The sequence below is a fragment of the Melopsittacus undulatus genome, chromosome 11 (genome assembly GCF_012275295.1).
Source record: "Melopsittacus undulatus isolate bMelUnd1 chromosome 11, bMelUnd1.mat.Z, whole genome shotgun sequence".
In the NCBI taxonomy this organism is placed as follows: Eukaryota; Metazoa; Chordata; class Aves; order Psittaciformes; family Psittaculidae; genus Melopsittacus; species Melopsittacus undulatus.
The window spans coordinates 22,710,037-22,735,944 of record NC_047537.1 but is presented as its reverse complement, the minus strand read 5'-3'; the positions used below and the strand labels follow the sequence as shown (position 1 = coordinate 22,735,944).

The following is a 25,908-nucleotide window of genomic DNA, read 5'->3' as shown; positions in this document are numbered from 1 at the left end:
GCTGTGGCTGCCCCATCCCTGGCAGTGCTCAAGGCCAGGTTGGACACAGGGGCTTGGAGCAGCTGCTCCTGTGGAAGGGGTTGGAGCTGGAGGAGCTTTAAGGTCCCTTCAACCCAAACCATTCCCTGATTCCCTGATAGATGTTATATCCCACATCTAAAAAGCAACTTCACACAAAGTATGCGCTAAATGACACATGATAACGGGGAAGGAAATGCCAACTGCCCTAATGAACGGTGGGAGGCAAAGCTGGAAAAATAAAATCACATAATAATCTCTTCTTATATTCCCTTTGACATAAACTAATCCTGACCCAGAACAATAGTGCTGCTTTCCAAGAGAAAATAACCAAGATGCGGCTATAATCAGGAAGCAGGAGTCCAATGTGAAGTGGTTTGGGTTTTCTCTTTGTTGTTCCAATTTTGTGGAAAAGACGGGAACAGGGAGAGCAACTTCCAGCTGAAGGGGTTGGAACCAAAGGGTCTTTAAGGTCCCTTCCAACCCAAACCATTCCATGTTTCCTTCCTAGGCAAGGAGGATGTAAGAACTACATCTGCTGAACACAGCTGGACCCCACTGAAATGATAGCTATGGAAGCAGGCTGCATCCCTCCTATGCCTTCATCCACTCCTATCTGGTCCATGTATCAAAGATCCTCCATCAGGTGAGGAGGATGCAGGCTAAAAACACAAGGTCTGGATGCAGAGGTGTGTGTATGTCAGTGAGCAGGGCTTTGTTTGCCTTATCCATCCATAGTTCATGCTAAGCTTCCACTAAATGTATGTACAGCCTGGTGGGTTTGCTTGTGATTTGGCATCTTTTACAGTCAAAAGGCTGCTCTGCACCTTATCAGTCTTTCCATGACCTCTCAGTGCATCAAGCACTGAAGGGAAGTACAATGTGCTCTCACAAGGTGTGTGGTAGAGGCATGTTCTTTATTTCTGAGTCTTTATTCATAGAAATGCAATGCATGCTTCACTCTACATCATTCTACAGGCTGTGATAAATGAAATTAAGATATCAAACAGAGCAAAAGCCAGACAAGTTGAGACCAGTGGTTCAACCAGTATCCTGTCTCCAGCACTGGCTGGTATCAGATGCTGGAGATAAAAGTAGGAGTAACTGTATAGTAGCCTGTTACGAATTAACATGCCCAGGAGAGAAGTTTCTTCCTGACCCTCATCAGTTAGCGGTTGGCTTACACGCCAGCACATACATTACTCTACATGCTCACGTGTTTATATCTATCTATCTAGACCAAGAAGCATGTGACAAAACCCTCAATCAGATTCCTGGTACTTCTACTCACAGGGAAGTCATTCCAAGGAAGGAATTCCTTTCACCGCAAGAGGCTCACACTGTACATAATGGAGAGGGGAAAGTAGCTGAGATGCACAGCTTGAGGGAAACTGCTTTTACAAACAGCACCTGAAACGGGCACCTTTTGGTGATACTGGTTGGGTTTTGATTACACAGCTCAGTAGTGTTTCATCTCTGAGTAGCTTTACATACAAGAAACCTGGAGAGGGGCTTGGGACAAGGGCCTGTAGGGACAGGACAAGGGGAATGGCTTTAACCTGCCCAAGAGAGGGGAGACTGAGCTGAGCTCTAAGGCAGAAGCTGTTCCCTGTGAGGGTGCTGAGGCGCTGGCACAGGGTGCCCAGAGCAGCTGTGGCTGCCCCATCCCTGGCAGTGCTCAAGGCCAGGTTGGACACAGGGGCTTGGAGCAGCTGCTCCAGTGGAAGGGGTCCCTGCCTGTGGCAGGGGTTGGAGCTGGAGGAGCTTTAAGGTCCCTTCAACCCAAACCAGTCTGGGATTCTATGATTCTATAACTAAGTACATACTCACACATGTATAAATGTGAAGTGAGCAGTGAAGCAGATTTCATGCTATACATTCCCTTTTTCTGATAATCAGGATCACAGAAAAACAGGGTTGGGAAATTCAAGGAAAGAGCTGATCCTGTATCACTCCTACAAGGCATCTTCTCCAGCAGGCTCCCAGTTTACTTCAATGTCTTTGGGTTCAGTTTAAGCCCTGTCCTACCCACCACATACAATAACCGACTGTCCCTCTCTTTTAAATAGCAATTTCTATGTTTGAGAACTGTTTCTTTGTTTCCTAACCCCTTTTTGGACTCAAACACCTGAAGTTATTTCCCCAATTCCTCACTCACATCTTCTAGATCTCTGGATTGTCTTCCAATTGTTCCATGTCTTTGCCAAAGCGTGGTGCCCAACATCAAATAAAGTACCCCAGCCAAGATCTTTCATGGATGAGGAGAGTGGACGGATTCCTTCACGTGGCTTCAAGGTTATATTCTATTTTATACAATCCGGATGGTGTCTTTTCCAACACCATGTGAGGACTGAGACCCTTATACATTTTCCTATATTCCTTGCCATTTCTTAGACTATTTCCCCAATGCTCGCCAATGCTCAAATCCAGGATACAGAAAGATGTTTTCTGCTGTAGTTATAGATGGATGGTGCTGATGATTCAGCATATAAAACTGGCTAACTAATGAGTTCTAGAATAACCACCTCCCCCCAGGGTTGGTAATGGGCTTCGTTTTACCTAAAGGTATCATTTCTATCAAGTGCTAGCAAAAGAGAAATGCAAAATACATGAAAATAATGCAGCATCACTACTATATGGAGTAAATTTCAGGCGGAGAAAGATTCAGCATGCTATTTTTCTTCATTAACCGTGATGAGCTCATAAAACCTTTTAATTAGTCAGAATGATGTGAGTGACACGTCACACCTAATTTTAGCAGCCTAAAGTTAGGCAGCGTTGCCACAACAGTCATCTCATCTCCTTCAACAATAAACGGAGATGGATGAATACATCCTGTTGCCTTCAGCTCCCTAAAAAGCCAAAGTGAAATGGGATAAAGTCCCCTGTGAAGACAGAAAAAGAATTCCAGTAAGCACAGAGGCAAACACTTGATTCCTTGATGGCTGAGGTCAGGTGAGATAAAACCCAGTTTAGGTAACCATGAATTCAGAGATAATTGCTTTTACATTAGCATGGTAATTACATACAATGCAAATGAACCATAATCATCAAGGGGAAAAAAAGCACGATGAGATACTGCTTATTGAGTAAGCACAGAGATGTGCAGAGCGTGGCCCTTCCGTGTCACAGACAACTCCCAAACGTTAACATTCTCCTTTTTGCCTTATTGAGATGACAGCTGAATATGTTGAATTGTCTGTGAAGGATCATTTTAACAGCGTTATTTCAGGTGAATAAAAGTATTTCCTTCTGACACAATCACACTCTTTGGTCTCCAGATTGATCGTTGTCCTTTTAAAGAAGCACAATATACTAAGAGAGGAAAGCAAAGGCTGACATTCTCAAATGAAAGACTTGATTTAAAATATTGCACAGCTCACTCTAAACCCAGCACCTGCTCTGAGGCTCAACCTGATTCTGCTGATTCCAATGTCAATTTGCTTTGCTTTCTGAACACTGCGGGTGAGTTTGGCAGGTAGCAAAGTGTGCATGCAGCCCCAAGGCAGCTCACAGACCACCTACCTCAGGCTGCCCAGGGAGAGGCACTTCTAGGAATGGCTCACCATAGGAAATGAGAAGAGCTCTGCAGGATCCCGCTGTAGCTCCCATAGGACTAGGCAGGGTGTAAGCAGGTCTCCAAAGCTACCCAGTAATACTGGGTTCAGTTCCCTCCCTCCTACAAAGAACACCCCCATAGATTCACCAGTGTAACCCTGGGATGAGGGCTTTGTTTGAACTGCTGGAGAGGTGCAATGTTGTGATGGTGAGGAGTTCCAGAGCCTCATAGAGGGACTGGGAATCTGCTTTCCAAATAAACGAGGCAGCTTTGAAAACCTGACCTAGAGGGCACACTACATTGTTTTAGTTCCCTGCCTAGATCATTATCTGCCTCTGGGTACATCCAACATTGGTCCCTGCAGGGTAATAAAGTTTACACTAAGTTTGCTCAAGTGCAGTAGCTGTCTAGTCAACCCAAATGTAAGCTGTTTTGTGCCAATGCTAATCTGTTGCTGATACCCACGCCAACCAGCACGAAGCTCCTTTTAGCAGCTCAGCAGTGTATTACAACATGGGCACGCTGTCAGTGAGGTTTGTAATCGAAATACTTGTGCAGATGAGTTCACTGTTTACATTCTAAAAGCTATGATGGGAGAATTTGTTGGATGTGCTTTTACTTGCAATGAAAAGCTAGATTTGGGACTCTATTGATAGCCTATTTAAGGTCACAGTTGCTTTCTGATACGAAACTTCTCCAGAAGGCTGACTGACAGTTGTCACTGGGTCTTCTGGATCTTCACAGCTGGTGATGAGGGCAACTGCACTAAATGACTTTCGGTCGGTACTGAATGGCTTGATCTCCAGTGCTGATGTCTCTGCTTCTTTTTCTCGTGTCTTCCCAATTCGGTTCCATTCTTGCTCTTTCCGATCCAGCTGCATGGCACTGCAGTGGGGAGCATAAACCTCTGTGGTTTCCTCAAACTGTAAGCAATCCACCTTGTAGTATTTTTTCTTTACGTGTAAGACATCATTAAACCTATGGCCCCAAAGAATCTCTCGGGGGACATACGAGCTTCTTGACTGATGTGAAGTTCCTGTTGAATCACCTGTGTAGACAAATGTGACCAAGATTTCAAAGTTGTCTTTGGCCAGAGCTTTCCGATCTAGACCATACAAGGGGCTCTCGCTATCAATTTCATGTACGACTGTCACTGGTGTAACAAGTATGATCTGGTCATTTAGCAACTTCAAGTCCTTGTATTCCATTGTCATCCTCCCCTCCTTGTCTTCCTTGTAGCGCAGGAGCTGAGCTCGTACAGAGCCCTCAACCATGTGGTTTGGTCGGAAATCACCAATGCGCCACATGAGGCAAAACTTATCATCTCTCAGACCAACAACAGCATAGTAGCTGAAACGAATGGTTTGAGCTCTTTTTCGAGCTGTGGCCATTTTAGCCAAGGCTGCTCCGATTATGAAGGTGTCAATAATGCAGCTTAATACTGACTGCAGGATAACCATGAGGATTGCGACAGAGCACTCTTCTGTAACACAGCGGTAACCGTACCCGATGGTTGTTTGGGTTTCAAGGGAGAACAGGAATGCCCCTGTGAAGCTATGGACATTTGCAACACAGGGAGTTATTTCTTCATCATTGAATAAATCTCCATGTTGGACTGCTATCAGCCAGAAGACCAGTCCAAAGAACAACCATGACAGAACATATGACAACGAGAATATCACAAACATGTGGCGCCACTTGATGTCCACCAGTGTGGTAAATATGTCCACTACGTAGCTCTCCCATTCTCCAAAGATGTGTTTGAAGTACACATTGCAGCTGCCATCCTTGTGGAGAAACCGCTTCTGCAATCTTTTCATCCCCTTTTCTGGGCTTTCTTGATAAGTGCCTTGGTAACTGATCTTATTTTCCTGTGTGTTTACAGGCCTATAGCAACTGTGCTGTTCAGTCATCTTTCTCATCTCTGCCTCGTGGCACCAGTTTGCAGAACAGCCTTGTCGTCCCAGGGGCTATTCGTTTTCTTTGCCCATTGGAGATCTCTGAAATAGAAGAAAAAGTTCATTTTTGTTTGAATTCCCCATGCCAGAACTGTGTAACACCAAATCTGAATAAACATTCACTCTGTGGCCATCACAGGCAATTTTCTGAAGGCTCTGACTTTCATTACGCAACTCAGCTCAAAAACATAGGGCTGGAAATACGAGGCAGCTAGAAACTCAACTAACTAGAAATGTCCCTATCAAACCTAACATCTAGTATGGAGATGAAAACAGAAATCAAACCCTTTGTGGTGAACTCACTGCGAGCATCTCTTTTGATGTTCTGGTGAGCATTCAAATTTGGGTGGGTTTTCATGAACAGCCACAGGAATGGCACGAACCCTATTAAACTTAGCTAAATCATAGAATCATAGAATAGTTAGGGTTGGAAAGGACCTTAAACTCATCCAGTTCCAACCCCCCTGCCATAGGCAGGGACACCTCACACTAAACCAGGTCACCCAAGGCTCTGTTCAACCTGGCTTTGAATACTGCCAGGGATGGAGCATTCACAACTTGTAGAACACCCTCATTTAGATGTAAGACTTCAGTAGCATGGCTGGCACATCCAGTGCTGATGTTTTTCAACCAGAAAATGTATCAAACACTCCATCATTCATCGTTGGTTGTGCTTCAATATTGCCCAGAAAAAGCTGGTCGTGGAATTGAGCTTTCCTGGGTCAGCAACAAGACATATTTGTTCCATTTGTAGCAAAGTATTTACATTTGAAATGAGAAAGAAACACCTCTGAGGTCCTGCAAATCCTTTCAAGTCATTCATTAAAGCAAACAAACAAAAACCATTTAGCTGCCTAAAAGCATTTACACTTTTATTCATGGGTTTGAAACGAACATGCAGTGTGTTAAAATCTGTGGATGACACAAATTTGGGAAGTGATGGGAATGAGGAGATTCCTCTGTCGGAACAGAGAAAGAAGGGATGTGTTTGCAGATTGCAACCAGATGAACTTTCAGCAGTACAAAGTGCTAGGCTATAGGTTTAGTGACTAATAACAAGAACTTATGTTCGAAACTGAGACCTCATCTACAGCAATCCAATAAAAAAGGAAGACTCAGCTGAAATAATCAGTTACAGGATGCTCATGAATTACTTCTAGGATACAGCACTGAAAAAGGCAAATGCCTTTTCCTGAAGGTCTTCAGCTCATTCCACCATATCCCAACCGCTAGCACACGGAACACTGACAAGTCAGAAGTGATAGGGGACACAGCCAGGACAACCCAACATCTTTGCAAACACCATGCTTCTAACTGACACCTCTGTAGAAAATAAGCTAAATTCCTTGGGTTTTTTTCTTTTTCTTGAGGTGAAACCGTCAGGATTCTTCCAAGAACTGCAAGTTTGCAATGGAAAAATGACAAGTACTTTTCCCGTTTTCTAGCTGGGTTCAGCTGACAAAAGTTCAGATGTAGGTTTCCAGCGAAGCCAACGGATTCATGGAAAATGAATTTAGAAAGAAAAAAAACTTTCCTAGTGGTAGTCTTTTTCCTCAGCTCTTCATTCACTTTGCCTGAGTTGAAATGACTGCACACACTTCAAGGCAGAGGAGAGTCAGGCCCATAGAGTGTAATATATATTGGATGGACTAGATTAACAGACCGAGAACTCTCCTCTTATCCAAGGAACAATGACAAGCATGCATAGACACTATTCCAAAAACACTTAAAAGCCAAACATAGTTTCCATTTCTTTTTTCTTTTCTTTTTTTTGGTCTTCTTTTCTCTTTTTTTTCCAGGGCAGAAATGAATGTGACATATGGTGGCGTAGCCTCAGAATGTGGCCTTCATTAAAAAACACAACATTAATGTTTCCAAAAATACTTCTTGGAAGAGACTCTTTGGAAACATTCATATGATTTGCTTCACTCATGGCTTTAAACAAACAGTGTAGCCTTAGTCTACTGAAGACTCCTGACCTAACATTTTATAAGTCATATTTCACAACAAACAAAAACTGGAAACTATTGGGTTATTTTTTTTAAGAGCCTCATAATATGAGGTGTGAAAATGAAACAAATTGTAATCAGGAGTCAATATAAGCTTAAATAAAAACCATACTTGGCCTTAGACTGGTTTTCTTATTGACTGGTTCAAACTAGAGTTCCTTGAAAATACTCACAAATGTCCTGGGACTCTAAAAGGGACTAAACAGTTCATGAATCAAGGACTACTGAGCTGCTTCCACTCTCTGCTGTTGCCATCAGCAAATCATCGTGTTTCAAAAAGGGTGTTTTTCTGGCACCAACTTTAGGTTTTGTTGGTGCTGGGAGGAATCATGTGCTGCCACACACACAGTCGTGTGGCAAAGTCCACTCTGACTTTACAGTAGTCTGTCACACATAGGAGACGACTTCCATTGTGAGGCATCTTGCACTAGGACCTCTGACTCTACTTAGGGCTCCTCCTAAGTACAGGTTGTAGTAATATATAGATGCTCATGATGAGTTTTGGACTGGTATAAATGAAGCCATGTAGTAAGATGCTAGACTGGATCTTGCAGAACAATCAGAATGTCCGTAATAAGGAAGGGATGTGATGCAGAACTTCCTAAACCAGGACCAAATAACCTAGCCCTGCAGCTGGATGGAGCAAAAAAGAATTCATGAAGATCAACACTAACAGCCATATATTGCTCTAACAGCCATATACCACTCTCAGGATCTGAGTTAATCGTTCTCCATCATGTTGAAAATGGGATTGCTCAGAGTTATTTGGCATTGCACAGTGGAGACGTGCCCCAGATGACCTAAAATCCCAAATGTACTTTAAAGTCTTAGGAAATAGTCTCCTCAGCCACTCAAAACCACCTAAAAAGGCTGCCCAGTATTTTGGGTGTGCTTAAAGGTAAGTAAGCCAGCTCTGAACCTTTCCAGGCTCTCTCTGAAAGTCTCTCAAGTACAATAATACTCATACATCATAATTAATAACTCTTTTACATTGTCTGATGTTGCTCAGAACATTAAAGTCTAAAAACCCCATAATTCAGTGTTTCTGAATTATGCAAATCTGTGTTACAAGCTGTCCTTCATTCATGGGGACACTTTCAAACAGGAATAGGATTTTGCTATCCCAAGCAAGAGGTACTGAGGCCATGAAGTTCATCACTCTCGCTACTGAGACATGCTGACTTTTGCAGAACAGCCTGAAGAGTACTGTTATTATGATTATACTATTATTATTACCAACTTTTAAAGGGGAGAAGACCACAGACTTACAACCAGACTTCTGAACTTAAACCTGGGAGCCACTGCAAACCTCTTCTTTTTCGAATGGAAACATTTCACCCATCCCTCTGAACACCATACGAATTACATTAAAGGGCTTACTACCTGGTAAAGATTAACAAAGGGGGTGGGGGAGGACTGAAAAACATTCTCTACTCACTACAGCTCATGGATCGGTTGCTGCAAATGACTCTCAGATGTTGCCAGGAAGCGTGTTCACCTTCCTCTAACACTAACACACAAACCCTTGCCCTTTTGCGTCTCACTTTTACTTTCCATGGGCTTTTTAGCTCTTTCTTTCTGGGCATGTTTGTACACATCATGTGCCTCCTCTTGCACACTGTTCTGTTGCTCAGAGGAGGAAGCGTGCTGAAGTTTGCAGTGCTTTTGCTAATCATTCTTATAACTATAGAAATGTATTTCCCTTCCCAAATAAGAACTGATTAGAGGTAGAAGTGGAGCAGTGAAGCTAGGCAGGATAGAAGGAAAATAGAGCAATCTCAAAGATTTCATTTGATTAAATGGCAGAGAGGGTTCAGATGTTTTTCTAAAGCACATATCTATATCAGAGTTCACAAAATCAGCACATATTCTAATCAGAGAAGCCAAGGCTAGGATTTCACCGTGCTGGATACTGAAACATGCTCAGGGAGATGCTCTAGAGACCTGTGCTCACGTGGTCTGCACAGTGACCCCCCCCAAACTGGTACCTTTGAAATCTTCACCCCAATTAGATATGGAAGAAGAGTAAGTAAACTCCTGTATTTCAAAGGTCATAAAGCAGTGCAGTGGCAGAAAGAGGAACAAACCTAGCACCTACTTATACCCAGTGAAGAGCTACCACAAAGGCTTTTTATTGTATTTGTCATTTTCATCTGGTTGTTCCACATGAACAACCTCTTCCAGAAGAGTTCCAGACCTGGAACTCTTGACTTCCATCAACTTGCTCAGAACAACAGCAACTTAAAATCCTTAAGCATCAAGTTGAGCCTTTTAAAGACTTCCTAAATGTAACTGTCAAGTTAATCTTGACAGTTTGAGTTTAGGGCTCAGTGTTTTATGAGGATAATCCCCATATTGCACCTTAACTTAATACCTACCAAGTTGTTGCTACACCCATTTTATGACTATATTTTCCCATTATGTAAACAAGCAGGGGTGAATTTTTGTTCAGTGACAACTTCAGTCAACAGCCTGTTTGTAAAACATTAAGCAAAACAATGTGAAGGTCTCGGTTCCAGAATAATTGTGTCCTGAGATGAAATCAAAAAGAAAACAACTCGAAACCTCCAAGTGAAGCTGGGTACTCTCACTCTAACCCCACACACATGGCAGTGGAGCTCTCTTTCTAGCGTCAGTTTAGCAATCACCTCCGTTTCCTGCTTCACTTTGGAAATGGTCTGAAAGGTTTCCAGTTTTAGTCATTGTTGTGTAACCCTGGAAGACTTTCAGCTCCCAGACCAGAAATGTGACAAGTTGAAACCTTTTGAACTGCTTTGGAATTCACTCAAATACTTGTTCCTTTAAAGAAAACCAACACACCACCACCCACAAAACCTAAATAAATCTATTGTAAGACAGCAGTGAGACTCTTCCTTCCTTCTTTCTTTCCTTCCTCCTTTCACTCTTTGCAAAGGGACCTCACTTCTAATACTTCCAGACAGTCTTTTTCTGCTTCCAGTATGTAATCCCTAATCCTCAGAGCAGGGCTGGCACACATCATGATTCATCGCTGGTATATCTCATACCATGGCACCACACGACTGCCCAAGGAGGTGTGTGATAGGGTATGCTTCAGGGCTTCTGCTTGTAGACCTATTGCCTGCTTGGCTTGTGAGTCTGATTTTCCTCACAAGATAGACTTATCTTTATGGTGTGAACATTTTCACTTGTCTGCTCTGGCAAAACAAAGAGCACAATGATGTTCACAGCTTCAGAAAGGGTCTGATATTCTTCATCTCTAACAGGTCATGCCTGAGAGCCTGATAAGCACAGCTTTATGTTACAAGTGTGGGGGGGTGTTTGTATTTAATGTTCCCCATCTCAGCTCAGATCCCCATAAATGACTAAAGGGCATCTCCACAAGGGAAGGGGCAATGCAAACTGAACCCAGAACCAGATCTCTAAGAGGCAAGGGTGGAGGAGAGGGGTTCCCATGACACATCGTTCTGCAAGCATCACCTAACAAGTAACACTCTTCTCCATCCTTTTGTGTATCTAGGTCTTACCACAGCAGCAGATTGCAAATACAGAGTTAAAAGGCAACTTTGAATGCACTAAGCTCAAAGCTGGAGGAAAGGGATATTTCATAGACTTCTTATTCAATTCCTCTGTACAGAGGCAAGACCTAAAGTATCGATAAAGAAACATTTGATCATTACACATTTTAAAAGATAGACAGAAATAGCACAGAGCAACAGACCTCTGCACAGATTTTCAAGTCATGCAATAGTGCTGTAGTCTACACTGGAACAACTCACAGGAACAGATACATTGACATTTAATTCATCTAAGTGAAACCAGATCTCCTTAAAACAAGTAAAGAAAGGAAAGAAGAGTGACCCTTTGAGAAGACAGACTCTGGAAGGTGCTCCCAGATGAAGGCTGTTGCCTGCTTCAGGACCACAGGACAGGTTAAGAACAAACCAGCCCCCTGCTTTACCACTCTGAGCAACTCCCCAGATCTGCAGAAAGCTGAAAATGTCTATTGTAATTTATTCCCACTGTATACACTGCCTGGCTTTAGCCAGGAACAAGCAGTGGAAACACTGAAATACCATAAGAAATGGAAAGTGCTGGCAACTTGAAACTCCTGATTTCGGGCCTCACTGCCATTCTTTGTCCCAGACAATTTGGCAGGGGTGAAACCTAAAACTGTTGAGTCTCAGGACTCTTTTCCTCTTTTTAACCCTCAGCTCTCAGAAGCTCCTGTACTGAGGTGACCGGACACAGCGTGCACTCAGCAGCACGATGCCCATCGCAGCCTGCCATAGAGCAGAACTGGGATCCCTGGGGCTCAAAGGTGACCCAGCACAGCCCACACCTGCAATGGGGTAGCTGGATCCACTGTCTTCTCTTCCAGCCTCAAAATCCCCCTTCTGGTTCTCTTCCCACCAGCTTTGAGTCATTTGCATTCTGATATTGAGCTGAAACAATCTCTATTCCTGTTCAAGCCCCTGTAGCCTCAGTGGTATAGCCAGTACACATCCTAGAGCTGAAAATCTACCTGACATGCAGACATGGAACAGCAGAAATGATCTAATTTATAGCCAGTCTTCTTCCTTTGGAAATCAGTAGCAAACCCATTCCCCACTTCAGCAGACAGAACCCCCCAGGCTTTAATGCAAGTTAGGTGTGAAGCAATTGAATGCAAGAGTTAGCACTAATTCTCATTTCCTCCTCTCCTCACACGCTGATGTCTGCGCTGATGCACAGTGAAGGTTAATGTCAATGGCTCTGCAGATGTGTGCAGTATGATTTCTCCACACACTGAACCTTATGGATTACATTCAGCCTACAGAGGCACAGAGAAATTCCTCGAGGAACTTTTCCACCAGATCTTGTTGGCAAGGAGCTGTAGAACAGTTTGTTGCAGCTCTTAATAGACATGATGTCATATCATAATGTATTCAACAATAGGTAAGTGGCAGGTCATGAACAATGATGGAATCAGATTAGATAATGTTGACCACTTTCATGTAACAGAGCCAACACCCTCAGCTCTGTAATTTGCCACGACTCAGTGCTGTTATATCTCTTCTCAAAACACAACAGGTTATTAATAACAGGGTTTTGGGGGCAGGCAGGAGCTGATATACTAAAAGGGTTCTTCCAGCCTCAGGGCCCGTTTCCTTGACGTCACCTTGTGCTACACCACTTCCTGAGGCAGAGAGCGTACTCCTTTTTTTTCCTGTTTTCTGGAGAACATTGTAAACCAAGGATCCAGGGAAGGGCACTGAGACATGAGAACACGGAGCCACTGTCTCTCCAGCTGTGCTCTTTATTCAGGTACATCTGTACAACAAGAGAGATACAGGTCCAGGGCTCGTGGCACTACAGTTACCTCCTGCAGTCCTATGTGCTTCAGTGTTCCCTGGTCCCACAGCTCTTTGTGTGCAGCAAAACAACTGAGAGAAGACAAGGTTATGTGGTTTTAAGCAAAGGGTCATGTGAAGAGCAGAGAACGCCTTGTATTGCCTGTGCGAGTTTTAATCCTGCCAATTCAACAGGCTGCAGCTTTCACAATGGAAAGCCTTGTGCTGGTGTCAGTGGAGTTTGGATCAGATGCCTTGCTATTGTATTTCATGTGAGGAACAGAATAAAGCAGAATCCCAAGTTAACAGCATGAGTAAGCTCTGTTCAACAGATGAGAGGAGATAGATGTGAGTAGGAAGTCTGAGGATCTCTGATTTTTTCATTGTTTTTTCTCCAATCCTAGTAGAAGGTTCCCTAAGATGTAGCCTGACTCCAGTTACTCCCTTCTAAGGGCTATGCAGGGCAGACAGCAGCACTTGCAAGTTTCTCCTGATCTCAGCTTTCAGCTCCTGACCTCAGCAGGAATTCCACTCTAATACTCAGAAGCTGCCTCATCCCACCTAATAAAATAACCCCAATGGCAATTAAATCACCAAAACCTTTGCATTTTCCAAGCTAATGCAGTGAAAATAGCATTTTGCACAAGTTCTTCGAGGAAATGGGAGACAGGGAAAAAAAGCCAAACATGTAAATAAAATGAACCACAACCACTATGACCTCATGCTTTAGGAAATGCCACAGAAAAACTTGCTCTCTCAGCTTTTGATTCCCAAATCAAAGAGGTTGAGATAAGCATTAGCTAAGGATCAAGCCAAACAATGTTTCTGTGCTTTTTCTTTGTAGAAGCACCAGAAAATTCAGTGACTGACATTGTCACGTGCAGTCCAGGCAATCAAACACTGGCTTCAAGAAGTTAGTTTATCAATCATTATCAAGGTCAAGAATCACTACTTGCTTTGCTGAGCAGCTGTCTAGAACTCATTTGTGAATAGAGACACAGCAGAAGCCTACCCCTAGTATGTCTAAATATGATTTACCCCCTAGTCCGATAGAGGATACTACATAGCTCCTATGGCTGGAGCTGCTCAGCCAAGGCCCATATCCTACATGGCATCCTGAGTCTCAGGTTCTCCATCCAAACCAGAACACGCTTCCACATTTGTGGAGCTCTGTATGTTACCACTTTCAAGCAGCCTGTGAAATATATTAAATGGTTTCAGAGATCAGAGGCCTGATCCAAACCCTCCTGAAGTCAGCAAAGGGGATGTCTTTGATTTCTTGTTTTGGATCAGATCTAGCTGCTGGGTTTCTCAGTATCACCGCAGGCAGTATCCATCGCTGCTGTTCGGAGTTGGCTGGGCTTGCTGGAATTACAGCAATACTTTCTAAGGAACGAGGGCTTTTTTAAACCTTCATTTGCTTTGGTTCACAGGCTTTGGCAGAATGTTGACTTTCCATATTGTTACTTAACTGCACTGGGGTCCATAGGAAATCTGGGAAGGGGATGCTGCTTTCAGAGATGACTTTCAACACCTTGCAGAGCAGATGGCTGGGGCTCTGTGTATACATCCTCAGGAGCCCCTGTCTCAGCATGGCTGCATGTGATCTGGAAAGGCACGATACCCTGAAACTCAGGAGCTGTTTATGCAGAACCCACACTCAGCATGGTGTTGGCCACTCTGGTTTTCAGCTGTCACTCTCCTCCCAAATTCAATGGTCTAACTTACAGTATGTAGTGTTTTGCAAGCCAGATAACTAAAATAATGGGGAAGTGGAAAATCACGTGTGTGCTTGGGCCATACACTGAAGAATATTATGGTTACCTCGGTGTATGGGTTGCACAGCTCCATTTCTGATCTCTTGAAGCTGTACCACAGCTTATTCCTGATCACCTGAGTGAGGTTTTGGACACAGCAACTGATATTTTAGGACACATGAATATAGGCAGAATGTCCTCTTAAACCTTGTCCCTTCTCCCCCACCTTTAAATCACCATTACATAAGTTACTCATTCCTCTAAAGATGGGAACATTCCTCCTGAATCAGAGTCGAGTTTCATTTATGTCTGTGCCTGTTATTTAATGGTGGTCCACATCAACTATTTAATGGGGTGAAATTTACTCATCATTTATGACTCCGTACACAAAGTTCTTCCTCTCCACTCTATCCAAAACCATATGTAGGAGACAGATTCAGTGCTTAAATCTTAAGACTCTTCTCAGTATAAGCATACAATAAGAATGAACCTAAGCCTACTTCAAACCTTCCTGAGACTGGAGCCAGAGGGGTACAATACTTGCTGAAGGCTTTACAAGGAACCACTGGAGGAATGCTACAAACTGGTTTCTCAGTCCCACCATAATGAACTAATGAAATCAGAAACCCCTTCAGCTGTCTCAGGGAAAGTCAATACACTATTTTTTGTGCAAAATACCAAACTGGTTTAAAAAATGGCAGTGCTTATTGAAAAAATACATATATATATATATATGTTGCCTTTGATAAAGAGTGAATTCAGGGGGTTTTACATAGGATTTTTGTCTTCCAGTGCATAGGGGCTGCCTCTACCTCCCTCCCTGCCTGTGATCTCTGCCCCTGTGGCTGCCCTTTCCATAGAAGCTTTTCACTCAGCAGCACAAGTGACTGAAGGAGCTACTTATGGGAGGGTTCAGCTCATTTCAAGATGTTTGTCATGAACCTGCTCAGTCAGCCGTGTTTTTCCTGTTTTACTTCTCAAAGGCAAACACTGTGAACAAGGGAGCAGATCTTATCACAGCGATGTTAACAAAAATACATCAAATAAAAATCTGTTATATTACAAATGTCAACACTCATGAAAAAAGATATCTAAACTACAGCAGGGCTGGCTTTATTGCCAAAGCAATTCCCAAAGATTGGTCTGAGGAGCAACTTTTCAGTTGTCTCTCATAGGTGTTATGGACCTGTGGAACAAATGGCTCTCCTGTTTGTTATACATTAATGCCACATGGTGCTGTCACCAGAGACAGAAATATGCCTACTTAGAATTTCACTCTCTGGTTTGCTATTTACTTTCAGTGTCCCCTGATCCAGACTGAATAATTGGGAGTTAAGTAAAGGATTAGTCAATGAAATTAGGTTCACAAATGCTACAGACAGCCTAAGTGGGAGATGTTTATCCTGTATTTTCCCTGCCTTGTTTTGACTCTTGTTTTTCACTGTGTAGAACTGAGCAAAAGCATCACTTTCTCCTGCCACGAAGCCAGAGGGATTCAAAAGTCACACAAATCCGTAGGCGATTAATTAAACCTCAAATCACTGCCATGGCCTGACAAGCTCCAAATCACATGTGCTTGGGCTGGTGGCATTCCTCCTCAGGAACATTCTGCACCGTGCTAAGCTGTATTCACTTCATAATGAAAAGATCTTCAGGGGATGAAGTCTGTGAAAAACACAAAGTGGTGTTTCCCACAGAAAAAGCAAGCCACACTGCTTGGGTCTCTTAGTGTGGGAGCAACTGCAAGGCTGATTAGACTCAGGAGAGAAAGTACAGATTAAGGAGACTAAAAAGTAACCTAGAAGGCTCTGGAAGGAAGCCAGAAGTAGTGTAACAAAGGGAAAGCAATCTGAAAACAATAATGCGACAAAACATCCCACGGAAAGAAGCAAGGATGCAACTCCAGTCCATATGAATGCTAGATAGATGAAGTTATCTCCCAGCTACTGCCAGCACAAACATCATTAACAGAGCTTAACAGCTGCACAGCAATTAGGAGAAGAGCTTGTGTTTACTTGTGTTTCAAGGCAGAAGCAGCCAGTGGGTTCCAGCAACATCATGACGCGTGTTGATAATTATGATATTATGCCATTGATTTGGTCTTGGGGTGTTTTTCAAATCAGGATTTAAGATCTCTTTGTTCTCCTGTGTCAAACTTGGCTTTGAGGTCATTCTTTGCCTTACACACCCTTGGCTGTTTATGAACATCCTCACAAAACTCAAAGCCCATTTCCCATTGAGGAAGACAAGAAACAGGTTTGTGTCATTGTCTGGCTCAACTGTTCTTCATAGCTACATAATAATTCCAAAGAGAGGAATACTTATTAGCTTGAAGCTTTATTGTTGTAAAAGCCTCATAACAACAATGAAAGGATATGCATGGTACCAAGCACAGGACTGAGGAGAACCTGCTTTTCATATTAAAGGGAAATGAATGAGAACGACACCCATCTATTGGAAAGGAAAATTAGTAGAAGGTTCAATGGGCCTACAATGAATGTTAAGGGCCATTTCATTACCAAAGCAGGTGGCTCTAGAGGTCTTTGTATGACAGAGGTCCCCCACTGACATCCCAAAGGAGGCCAAGCCTTCTATGCTTTAGCTCCTGGATAGGGAGGCAGACTTTGGCACCTTAATCTGACATTCCCTTAAAGCTGCAGGTGACATTCTCCTGTCCTGATGCTCTGCATTGCTCCTCCTCGCTGTGGCTGCACTTCAGGAGCTGGGACAGCACTCTGGGATCCTTCAGAATAAAAGGATTGTTATTGCAGAAGCTGGAAAAATGTCAGCAGAAAGGATGAAATATTGTCCCATGCCCTTGCCATACTGAACAGGGAATCTTTTCTTTCACTGTTGGTTTAGGACTTAATCCTGCAAGGTCTTGTCTGTCAGCAAATACAATCAGGTTTAAGAGCATGAATAACCACCCTAGCAATCACTGGAAACTATTTTGTTAGTGTAAAATTAAGCAAGTGTAGAAGTTCTCCAATAGACTTGGAGCAGAGTACTCAGCACCCTGCAGAAATGAGCCTTTAGTTCTTAGAACCATTTATTGTGTCCAGAACAGCCATTCATTAGGGCTTTGTGCAGAGAGGTTGAATTTCACTCACTTGGAAGATATCCTTTCTAACCCCCCTGAGACACACAGACTCTTTGGTTGATTTGGAAAACAAAATGATTAATGGCATTTTACAAGTTTTTCCACTAAACAGATTTCAGTTGAAGTCTGTCACAAGCTAAAGAATTTGCAGGAATAGTGGCAATCTGATGACATAGTGGCAATAAATCCTATTGTCCTGGATTACATTTTTACCCATTAAAACGCTTTGACCTATTGTCATCCAAGTAGAACCACATTCCACTGGCTGTTCAAAAGGTTCTGATTTCACTCGCGATTGTTACCAGGGCAACTGCACCTCGATCCAAAACTCTGCTGCACCAATCAGTTGACTCCATTCAAACAGACTCATGTAGATAAAGTAAAGCACTAATTACTTATTCCCATTGGCAAAGTCTAAATCGAATCTGAGACCTGAAAGCACAGAAGTTGTTTGAGGGTTACTTGTTTTTCTTGCAGGAGGCACCAATTGCTTCCTTTCTTTGGGGAATAGCAACCTGTGGTGACAAAATGCCATGAGAAGATTTATATTCTTAGTCCATCCAAAGCAAGAGTGCACTAGAAATCTCACCACAGGCTACTCCTGGAAAGAGTTCTCATTCAGTGGTGGAAAACTACAAGGATTTTCAGTAACAGTCAAACAGCTGGTTAAGGCTTATGAGTGGAAATAGAAACAGTTGGATTTTCCCATTGAGATTTCTTATGGAAAGTGGGCTGCGTTTTATGGCAACTACTTTTATATGTAGTAAGTGAATGTCATCACAGTTGTTCAGATTTGTCTGAATTTGAGCTATCTTTCAGTGGGAGAATGCCAGTTAGAAATGTGCATGTTCTCCCATAGCTGCTATGGATCAGCATTTCCTGGAAACCACAATGGGCCATGAAGGCCACATCAGGGATCGGGTCAGTAGAGTCAGCTCAGGGCTGATCACTGCCAAGAAACACGAAGGAGATGCCCTAATGCTGATGTACACAAAATCAGGTGCCAATTTAAAACCAGTTGGAGAAAGAGAACGTTTTCAAAAGACCTGGAGAGCCTTTGTCTTCAAAGTTGCCTCAGGAATAGACACAGTTTTCATTCTCAGACATGGAAAACTTCCAGCTAGTTTTAGTCTTTTATTCAGATGAGTCTTCATTTCACGTCGCCAGGTGAATCCCTGTCTTGCTTTTCATTTGGAGTGCAGGAAAACTTGCCTGAAAATTGGTTGTGCACTGAAACTGCCTCTATTCAGTTTGTTTCCCAGACTGTTGGTCAATTCTTAGATCTGTTCAGGCTATTATTGACCTCTACCATGTTGACAGCAAGGAGAAACCAAAAACTCAATGCTTTCTCAGCTGAAACTTTCCACAGGAAATTAAGGGCTGAAACACTCTCCACTCTTCCAATTCTCCAACCCAGCTTGTCACCACAAATAATATTTGAGTAGCTGAAGCATATTCCCTCCTGTCCGCACTCTCAAAACACAAATTGAACTGCTTTAAGAAGAGGAACCAGTGCTACTGTCGTGACCAAAAACTACCAGAAATGCTTAGTTCCTTGTGAAAAGAAGCACAGCGGCTTCTTGGAACACAGCACTGCTTCCTGCCAGCCAGCAGGGACAGCTAGCCTGCTAATACAATAAAGGATGAGGAATCAAATCAAGTTCTTCTCCCAGTTTAGAAAGAAACCAGAACTCTGAGGTGGTGCTTGTTTGGCTTGCTTGTATTCAGCATGCGGCATTGTCATTGCACAATGGGTTACTGGAAACTGTTCTGTTACCAAACATTCTCACCAAAAGCTGATGGTGGGATTACTGGGCAAGAAGGGAACTAATACAAGAAAGTAGGGCAAGGCAGCAGCTAATCTAGAGAATCTTAGTCACTTTAAGAACACTAAGTGAGGTGAATTAGCAGCGTCCTGTTGAAAGCCAGAAACCTTAGTACGAAGTGTTCTCCAACCAACCTTTGCCAGACCTATTCAGAACCTCTTCTAGCAGAAGGGTTTCTCACTTTTCAACCTTCCTGTCTGGTAACACTTCCTCTGCAGGAGTTTGTTTCTTTAGAAACAGTTTCCTGAACATCAGTCCCTGTCCTTTTTGCCTCCAGAATGACAGATACAGAAACTTTGGTAAGAACTGGACTCGTATTTCTGCTGTTTCTTCCCTTCTGTTGCAGTGCTGGGCTGTTACAGCTACACTAATGAAGCCCATCTAAAATATGGATTGCCTGGACTTTGCCTGAATTTAGTGAGTTTGCAGCTGGTTAACCCTGATCGATCCACTGACATTTGCTAAGCAGTGCTGAACCATTTATCAACACGTACTATAATCTTGTGTTTGACAGTACATACATCAATTGTCTGATCTCCAGGGAGCTTGGCTGACTTAGAGGTACTAATCTTGTTACATCTGTACTTTCATACCTTTTCAAAAGCAGTAATGAAGCAAGTGCATCAGAATGCTTGTCCTCATTTCAAAAATGCCCATCAGCATTGTAGACTGTGTCACATAGATGTCCCAAGCCTTCTTTGCATTGCTTTAGATCATGTAACAAAAGGAAACAGAAGGGAAGAGAAAGAAGATGGAGAGCTGTTAGGCCAGTTGGCGAAGTCTTTGCAGATCATGAAAGCTGAAGAGTTTTCCTCCTTTCCTTCATTCAGTGACTAATTTCTGTTACTGTAACTAGCAGTAAGAATGCTTATTCCCACTGCAACTGAAGTATTCACTTCCTCTTCTCCATCTCCTAGGGTCACTTGTGAAAGCACTTCCCTCACCATTCTGGCTCAGCAGGAAAGCTTATAATATTACTACAAAATGCACTGTCTATAAAAGAATTTCTTTTGTATACTAAAAGCTATAGTCTCACTCTGTATCACCATTCCCACGGGGAATGAGTCAGGGGTAATAGGAAAGCCTGCTCCAAGTTCCCCAAAGACCACACTACCAGGAGAAAGGCAAGTAGCGTAATGCAAGGATACTACCAATGCTTTTATAGGAAGGGTCATATGGACAGACCACCTCTCTCATCTAGATCACCTCTGTCTTCTTCACAGCACTGTTGTGGCCACTGCCAGGGGAGAAGAGCTTCAATCTGAAATGATGGCACACGCATAAGTATTTGAGGAAGTCTGTCCTTGCCTTTGGCAGGGGCTTGGAACCAGATAATGTTGAAGATCCCTTCCAACTCAAACCAGTCTGTGATTCTAAGCTGACCAACAAGGAAGATGCAGAAGCCATTACTGTGTAACCAAACCCCTGGCAAGCACATTGCAACCCACAACATGACAATTGTATTGCCGTCTTCCAACCTGTTCTGTCTGTTGGGTTAGTATTACTAGAAGGTTGTCTTCAGCAGGCACACCCTGGCAGGAGTGAAAACCCTCAATATACAGTGGGGAAAGGAAATGTTATCCATCACTTTGCCTTCTATATGACCTTCCCAGAGCTTCAACTTACCTACAAAGATATTATAGAGTTTTAACTACAGTTTAAAATGCTTGTTTGGGATTTAGAAATACAGAAAGAGGGGCGACTCTAAGGTGTATGAGCTTAATCCTTCCTTTCTTACCTTTGCTGTTGGATTTTCGTGGCATACTAGGGGTCAGAATCTACCCCCAGACTCCTCACACATAAATGTTTGTGCACAAGTACACATTCACACAGGTTCCCATGCACAGACACTCAGCTCTAACCTTCTTGCATTTCAGGCCTTTTTTACTAGGCCCACTCTACCACAATTGCTCCAACAAAGTGGTTGCCCAGACCAGACTCATAAGGCAAGCTCTGGGGCAGAGTGGTTCTTCTGACTCACACTCATTTCAGCCAACATTTCTCACAGTCTGTAACCTTCAATTTCCTCTGGCAGGAGCTGAAAGTGCCTCTGCTGATCTGCCCTCCTGACTCAAGAATTCATGCGGGCAGTTCTGCTGCACCTTAGCTTTGTTCCTCCTCTGGTAATGACAAGTTGGATAAACCCCATTAAAAATGGACAGATGGGAATGGAGGAAAGGAGAAACTGCCAAACTGGATCAGATCCGCAGTCTGTCTGTCTCTTATCCTGTCTCTACCAGTGGCTAACACTAAATGCTCCAGGAGAAGGTGCTTTGCAACAGGCAGCTCTGCAAGAATTCCCCTCCTCTAACAACTTCTTATCCCGATCTTCAGTAATTAGAGACTGGCTTCAGCCCTGAAATTACACAGCTTAATATCCTCCCCAAACATGTATTCATAGCAGCTCTGCCTCTTTTTAATATTCAAATGAGCACCAAGTCTCCTGAATTTCAGAGAGAAAATCTGTGTTTCCAAACAAGTAACAGGCTGCCAGTTTACATGCAAAACACACTTCAAGCTGAACAAGATAAAGAGTTTATTCCCATACAGGTTGTTCAGTTAGCGTAAAACTCTAAAGTAACAGAACTCCTGTTTACATGTACACACTCAGAGGCAAGCAAAGATAAGGAAATGAGAAATGGGCTTTACCTTAATGTCTGCTGAGATCTGAAAGAACCTCTGCTTCACTCCCTCTTTTCCTTGTCTCTGTCTCTCTGCCTCTCTCCTGCATGGCTGGACTGACAGGTTGGCAGAGCTGAGAACGACAGGTTGGGTTTGTTTTTTTAGGCACAACTCCTCCCCCTCTCAAAGAGAGAAAAAAAATGGAAGCCTGTTTGAGAAAAGTTCACATAAATCCCATCCTTTCAGCACGTTAGAACTGAAGAGGAATACACTGCGGTTGGGAGCCCAGCAGTTTTACCGGCGCTGGCTCAAAAGGGCTCAATGTCGACTTTGCAGTAAGTATGAAGCAAGAGGAGGATTCACACCAGGAACTAATTGGACCCCCAACCTCTCCCATTTCTCTGATCTAACAGGTAGTTAAAGTGCCTTTAAGGCAGCCTTGATAAGAGGCTTTTGTAAAAGTAGAAAGGGCTTTTTGCACGCAGCATAAATAGCTTTGGGCCTTGGGTTTACCCTTGCATCCCACCACCTCTATGTATAATAAAAGTCACCAGCAGATGTTCAAAGTCCTCATTTCCCCCCAGAACCCTCTGCTGTTGCTAACCTGCCTGCATTCACAGCAGAGAGCAGTGTGTTTTAAACTCCTGTTCTACTCCATCCTCTGACTTGGTTGCATAGAGACCAGCTCGCCTGCTGTCTCTGCCACTGAAATGTGATAGTAATCCCAGAGAGCTGCAAGAGATCTTTACCTGGCCATGCTGGCCACAAAAATGAGGTCAGTATAAAAGGAGATGTATGCAGCACAGAGCAACCCCATCAATTGTGTGCTTCCACTGGCCTTCCCAGGGTTTTTTTTGCCTCACAGAGACAAAACACATCCCTGGAAACTCCTGCTACTACAAGGTTTTTAACTCAGTCCATTAGAGTATCACACACAAGGTGCAGACATCTTACCCTGAGCCCATCAATAAGATCTTCAGATGAAGGCTGTGTCCCATGAACTCTGCCTGCTCCCACTCCTGCACACCATTGCTGCTTGTGCCCCTGCCCATGAGGTCATGAAGCTTTGCTTCTGGGGACTGAGGGGCACAAATACTTGCCAATAGATGCCAAGAAAGAGGAGTCAAGAGGTTGGTGGCTGGTGATGGAATAGCTTCTACACTCCCACTTGCCTGCAATCTATCAAAAGAATTGAGAAGCAAGTCTCTTTTGTGCTCTAATACTTTTTCCTAAGAGGGCATGTGGGCACAAATCTGCAGTTTCTATGGCCTGTAACTGTCTCTCCCTTACCCTGCTGTTTCAAGCATATATACAGACTAATGACAGTCATCTGCATAAATTTGCATCACAGACTCCTTAAGCAGAATCCATACCTCCTCTGGGTCAGATTCGAAGCTGGTTTGTAACAGTGAAGTCTCAAAGACTCCTTTACCTGTGTCCCTATGGCTGCATTGCAATGCTCAGGATGCTGATCAGCACCAGCCCCACAAGGCTGTAAGAGTTCCCAAACTTTTGGAATAAACCAATCAGTTTAATTTAACGTTATTGTGAACTAGATTAGAGGTGAATTCAATGGGTATAACACAAAGTCAGTATCATATCCCATCATATACAATCATCTCCAGTTCACTTCCTGCAATCTCAGCTTCTCTCACACCAGGGGAGGGCCGTGTCTATTTATTCCAGGGCTTTCTTTCCTGCCCAGTCTCCCACAGAATGTATTTTCTTTCTGTCTCCTTTATCAGGCAACTGTTCTCAATCGTGTTCAGCTCCTACTTAAGATTTCCAGAGAGATAACCCAAGTGCTCAGAAATCTTTCCTGCCAGTGGAACAAGTTAACTGAATCCAGACAAAACTGGCCAAGGCCAGCACCGAGGTTCAGTGCTAATGAATCATGGCTGAATGCACCAGTGCCTGCTGAGTGCCTCTATGAAGTGAGAAACTGTTCTTAAGGTTACAGCATGGTAATGGTCTTTATGTTTCTGCCCTGATTTCTAATGCAGATGGGATGGGGATAAGACTGTATTAGCATTAAGTACGTGCCAGTCTCAGCATTACAGTATCAAAGGTAGATTTACTAGCAGAGATATCCCGCTGTAGCTTGCTTTGCCACTGATGTATAACAGACTTCTCAGTGTGCCCCTGCAGCATTGTGAGGCTGAAGATCCAGATCCTTCTGAAGAACTGCAGCTTGCAGAACCCTTACGGAGGCAGGATAGATCCAAAGAGGTTTATTGTCTCTTCTGACCCTTGTTTCCAGCCCCAGCCCCAAAGAGGCAGGAACTGAAACATGCACAGCACAACACTCTTACTTCACCTCTGGCATATTGACCCCATTGGGGCTGGTCACCCCATGGGCTCTTCGAGGGGGAGGGAAGTTCAGCAGCAGCCTTGCAGCAAGGGGGATGGTACCAACCTCCAGCTATAGCCTCCTGCTCAGCCCCAAGCCAACCCCATGACGCCAGCCTGGAGTATGACATGCCTTTGAGAGGCTGTGTCTACCCCAGCAGGTAGGGTCCACACAAGCCCATAGTTCTTAGCAAACAGAGTTGCTATAAGAGCTTAAAATCAGTCAATAAATGCACTTCAATTAAGCACTACAGTGAGGTCAGGTTTCTTGTTTTTCCTGTTTCACCAGCAAGTTTCAAGACACTCTAATAATGAACCCTCAGAGCACAGCTTATTACAGCATCACAAAGGTTGCAAAATTGCAGACAACTTGGGTTTATTACCCTCAACTACTTACACTCCCTTTGAAAAAAAGAAGGAAAGAACATATTTTCTAGTGCAAGTACTTAATCCTAAATGTCTTGATGCCAATGAGAAGATTCCCATGGCTTTCCGTCAACTAAAGACCAATGTGACTAATATAAATCTGGGCTTTTCATATACTGCTACTGGTTGCAGACTTGTGTTTCCCATTGATTTGCAATTGGATTCTCTCAGCCTTGCTCCCCATTCCTGCTTTTAGAGCATCTGCCTGGATGGATGCACACAGACAGCCCTTTGTCTTTGCAAGCTTCCTGGGCAGGTATAAGCTGAGCAGATACCAATCGCCCTGCAGCCACCTCTGTATTGCAAAGGGAGTAAAAACCCCACAGATTTAATTCTCAGCTTTTAGCCTTTGGGACTGTGGATCATTCAAGCAACCCTGCAGTGGTCACTGGTCCACATCCATCACCTCAAACCCAGCAACAACATAATCCAGGCTGCCTTTTTTGAACAGCTGAGCTCCTTGCTCGAAATTTCCACCCATTCAAGGCTCAAACTCTCTTTTTACTACCTATAAACTGCAGGTGCTTAAAGTCTGATAGGGAGGTGAGAAGCCCCCTGCAGAGGAGAGCAGCAAATGGGATAGGGTGTGTTATCTCTGGTGCCTACAGACTGGTGGTCCGCAGAAAACCAGCACAGAAGTTCCTGTTATCAGAGGGCACAGATGTGAGTGTCACAGACCCTCTGGCACATCTCAGAGGTCATTGGGAGCTACAGGAGGGCTTCAGCCCTTTCACAAGGGCTGCACAGGGAGAATATTCCAGTCTGGAGACTGAATAATTCACCAAGAAATCAGCTGGCCAGTGTGGAAATAATTTTAAATGAACTGAGCCCTTAGGTATTACATTAACTGGATCTCTAGGGAAGGATGTGGATTATTGCAGCTGAATAGAGCCCTTATTTATCAGATGGAAAAGGTTAATGTCATTTCCTTTCCTTTCCTCCATGGTTTTTCTTACCACATCACCATTTATG

At 43.5% G+C, this 25,908-nt stretch overlaps 1 protein-coding gene across 2 annotated transcripts; it reads right to left on the bottom strand.

Annotated features, from left to right (window-relative positions):
• Positions 1-1,819: 1,819 nt before the first annotated feature.
• KCNJ16 (potassium inwardly rectifying channel subfamily J member 16) lies at positions 1,820-22,258 on the bottom strand. 2 transcript variants are annotated; one of them, XM_031046384.2, is made up of 3 exons: positions 22,189-22,252; positions 20,133-20,245; positions 1,820-5,577 (listed from the first exon to the last, which is right to left on the bottom strand). In XM_031046384.2, the coding sequence occupies exon 3, from the start codon at positions 5,497-5,499 to the stop codon at positions 4,210-4,212; it is 1,290 nt and encodes a 429-aa protein (XP_030902244.2). In that variant the 5' UTR covers positions 5,500-5,577; positions 20,133-20,245; positions 22,189-22,252; the 3' UTR covers positions 1,820-4,209. The 2 variants fall into 2 exon arrangements, with proteins under 2 accessions (XP_030902244.2, XP_030902243.2); XM_031046383.2 differs by lacking the exon at positions 20,133-20,245 and having other exon boundaries at positions 22,189-22,258.
• Between the last annotated feature and the right edge of the window lie 3,650 nt (positions 22,259-25,908).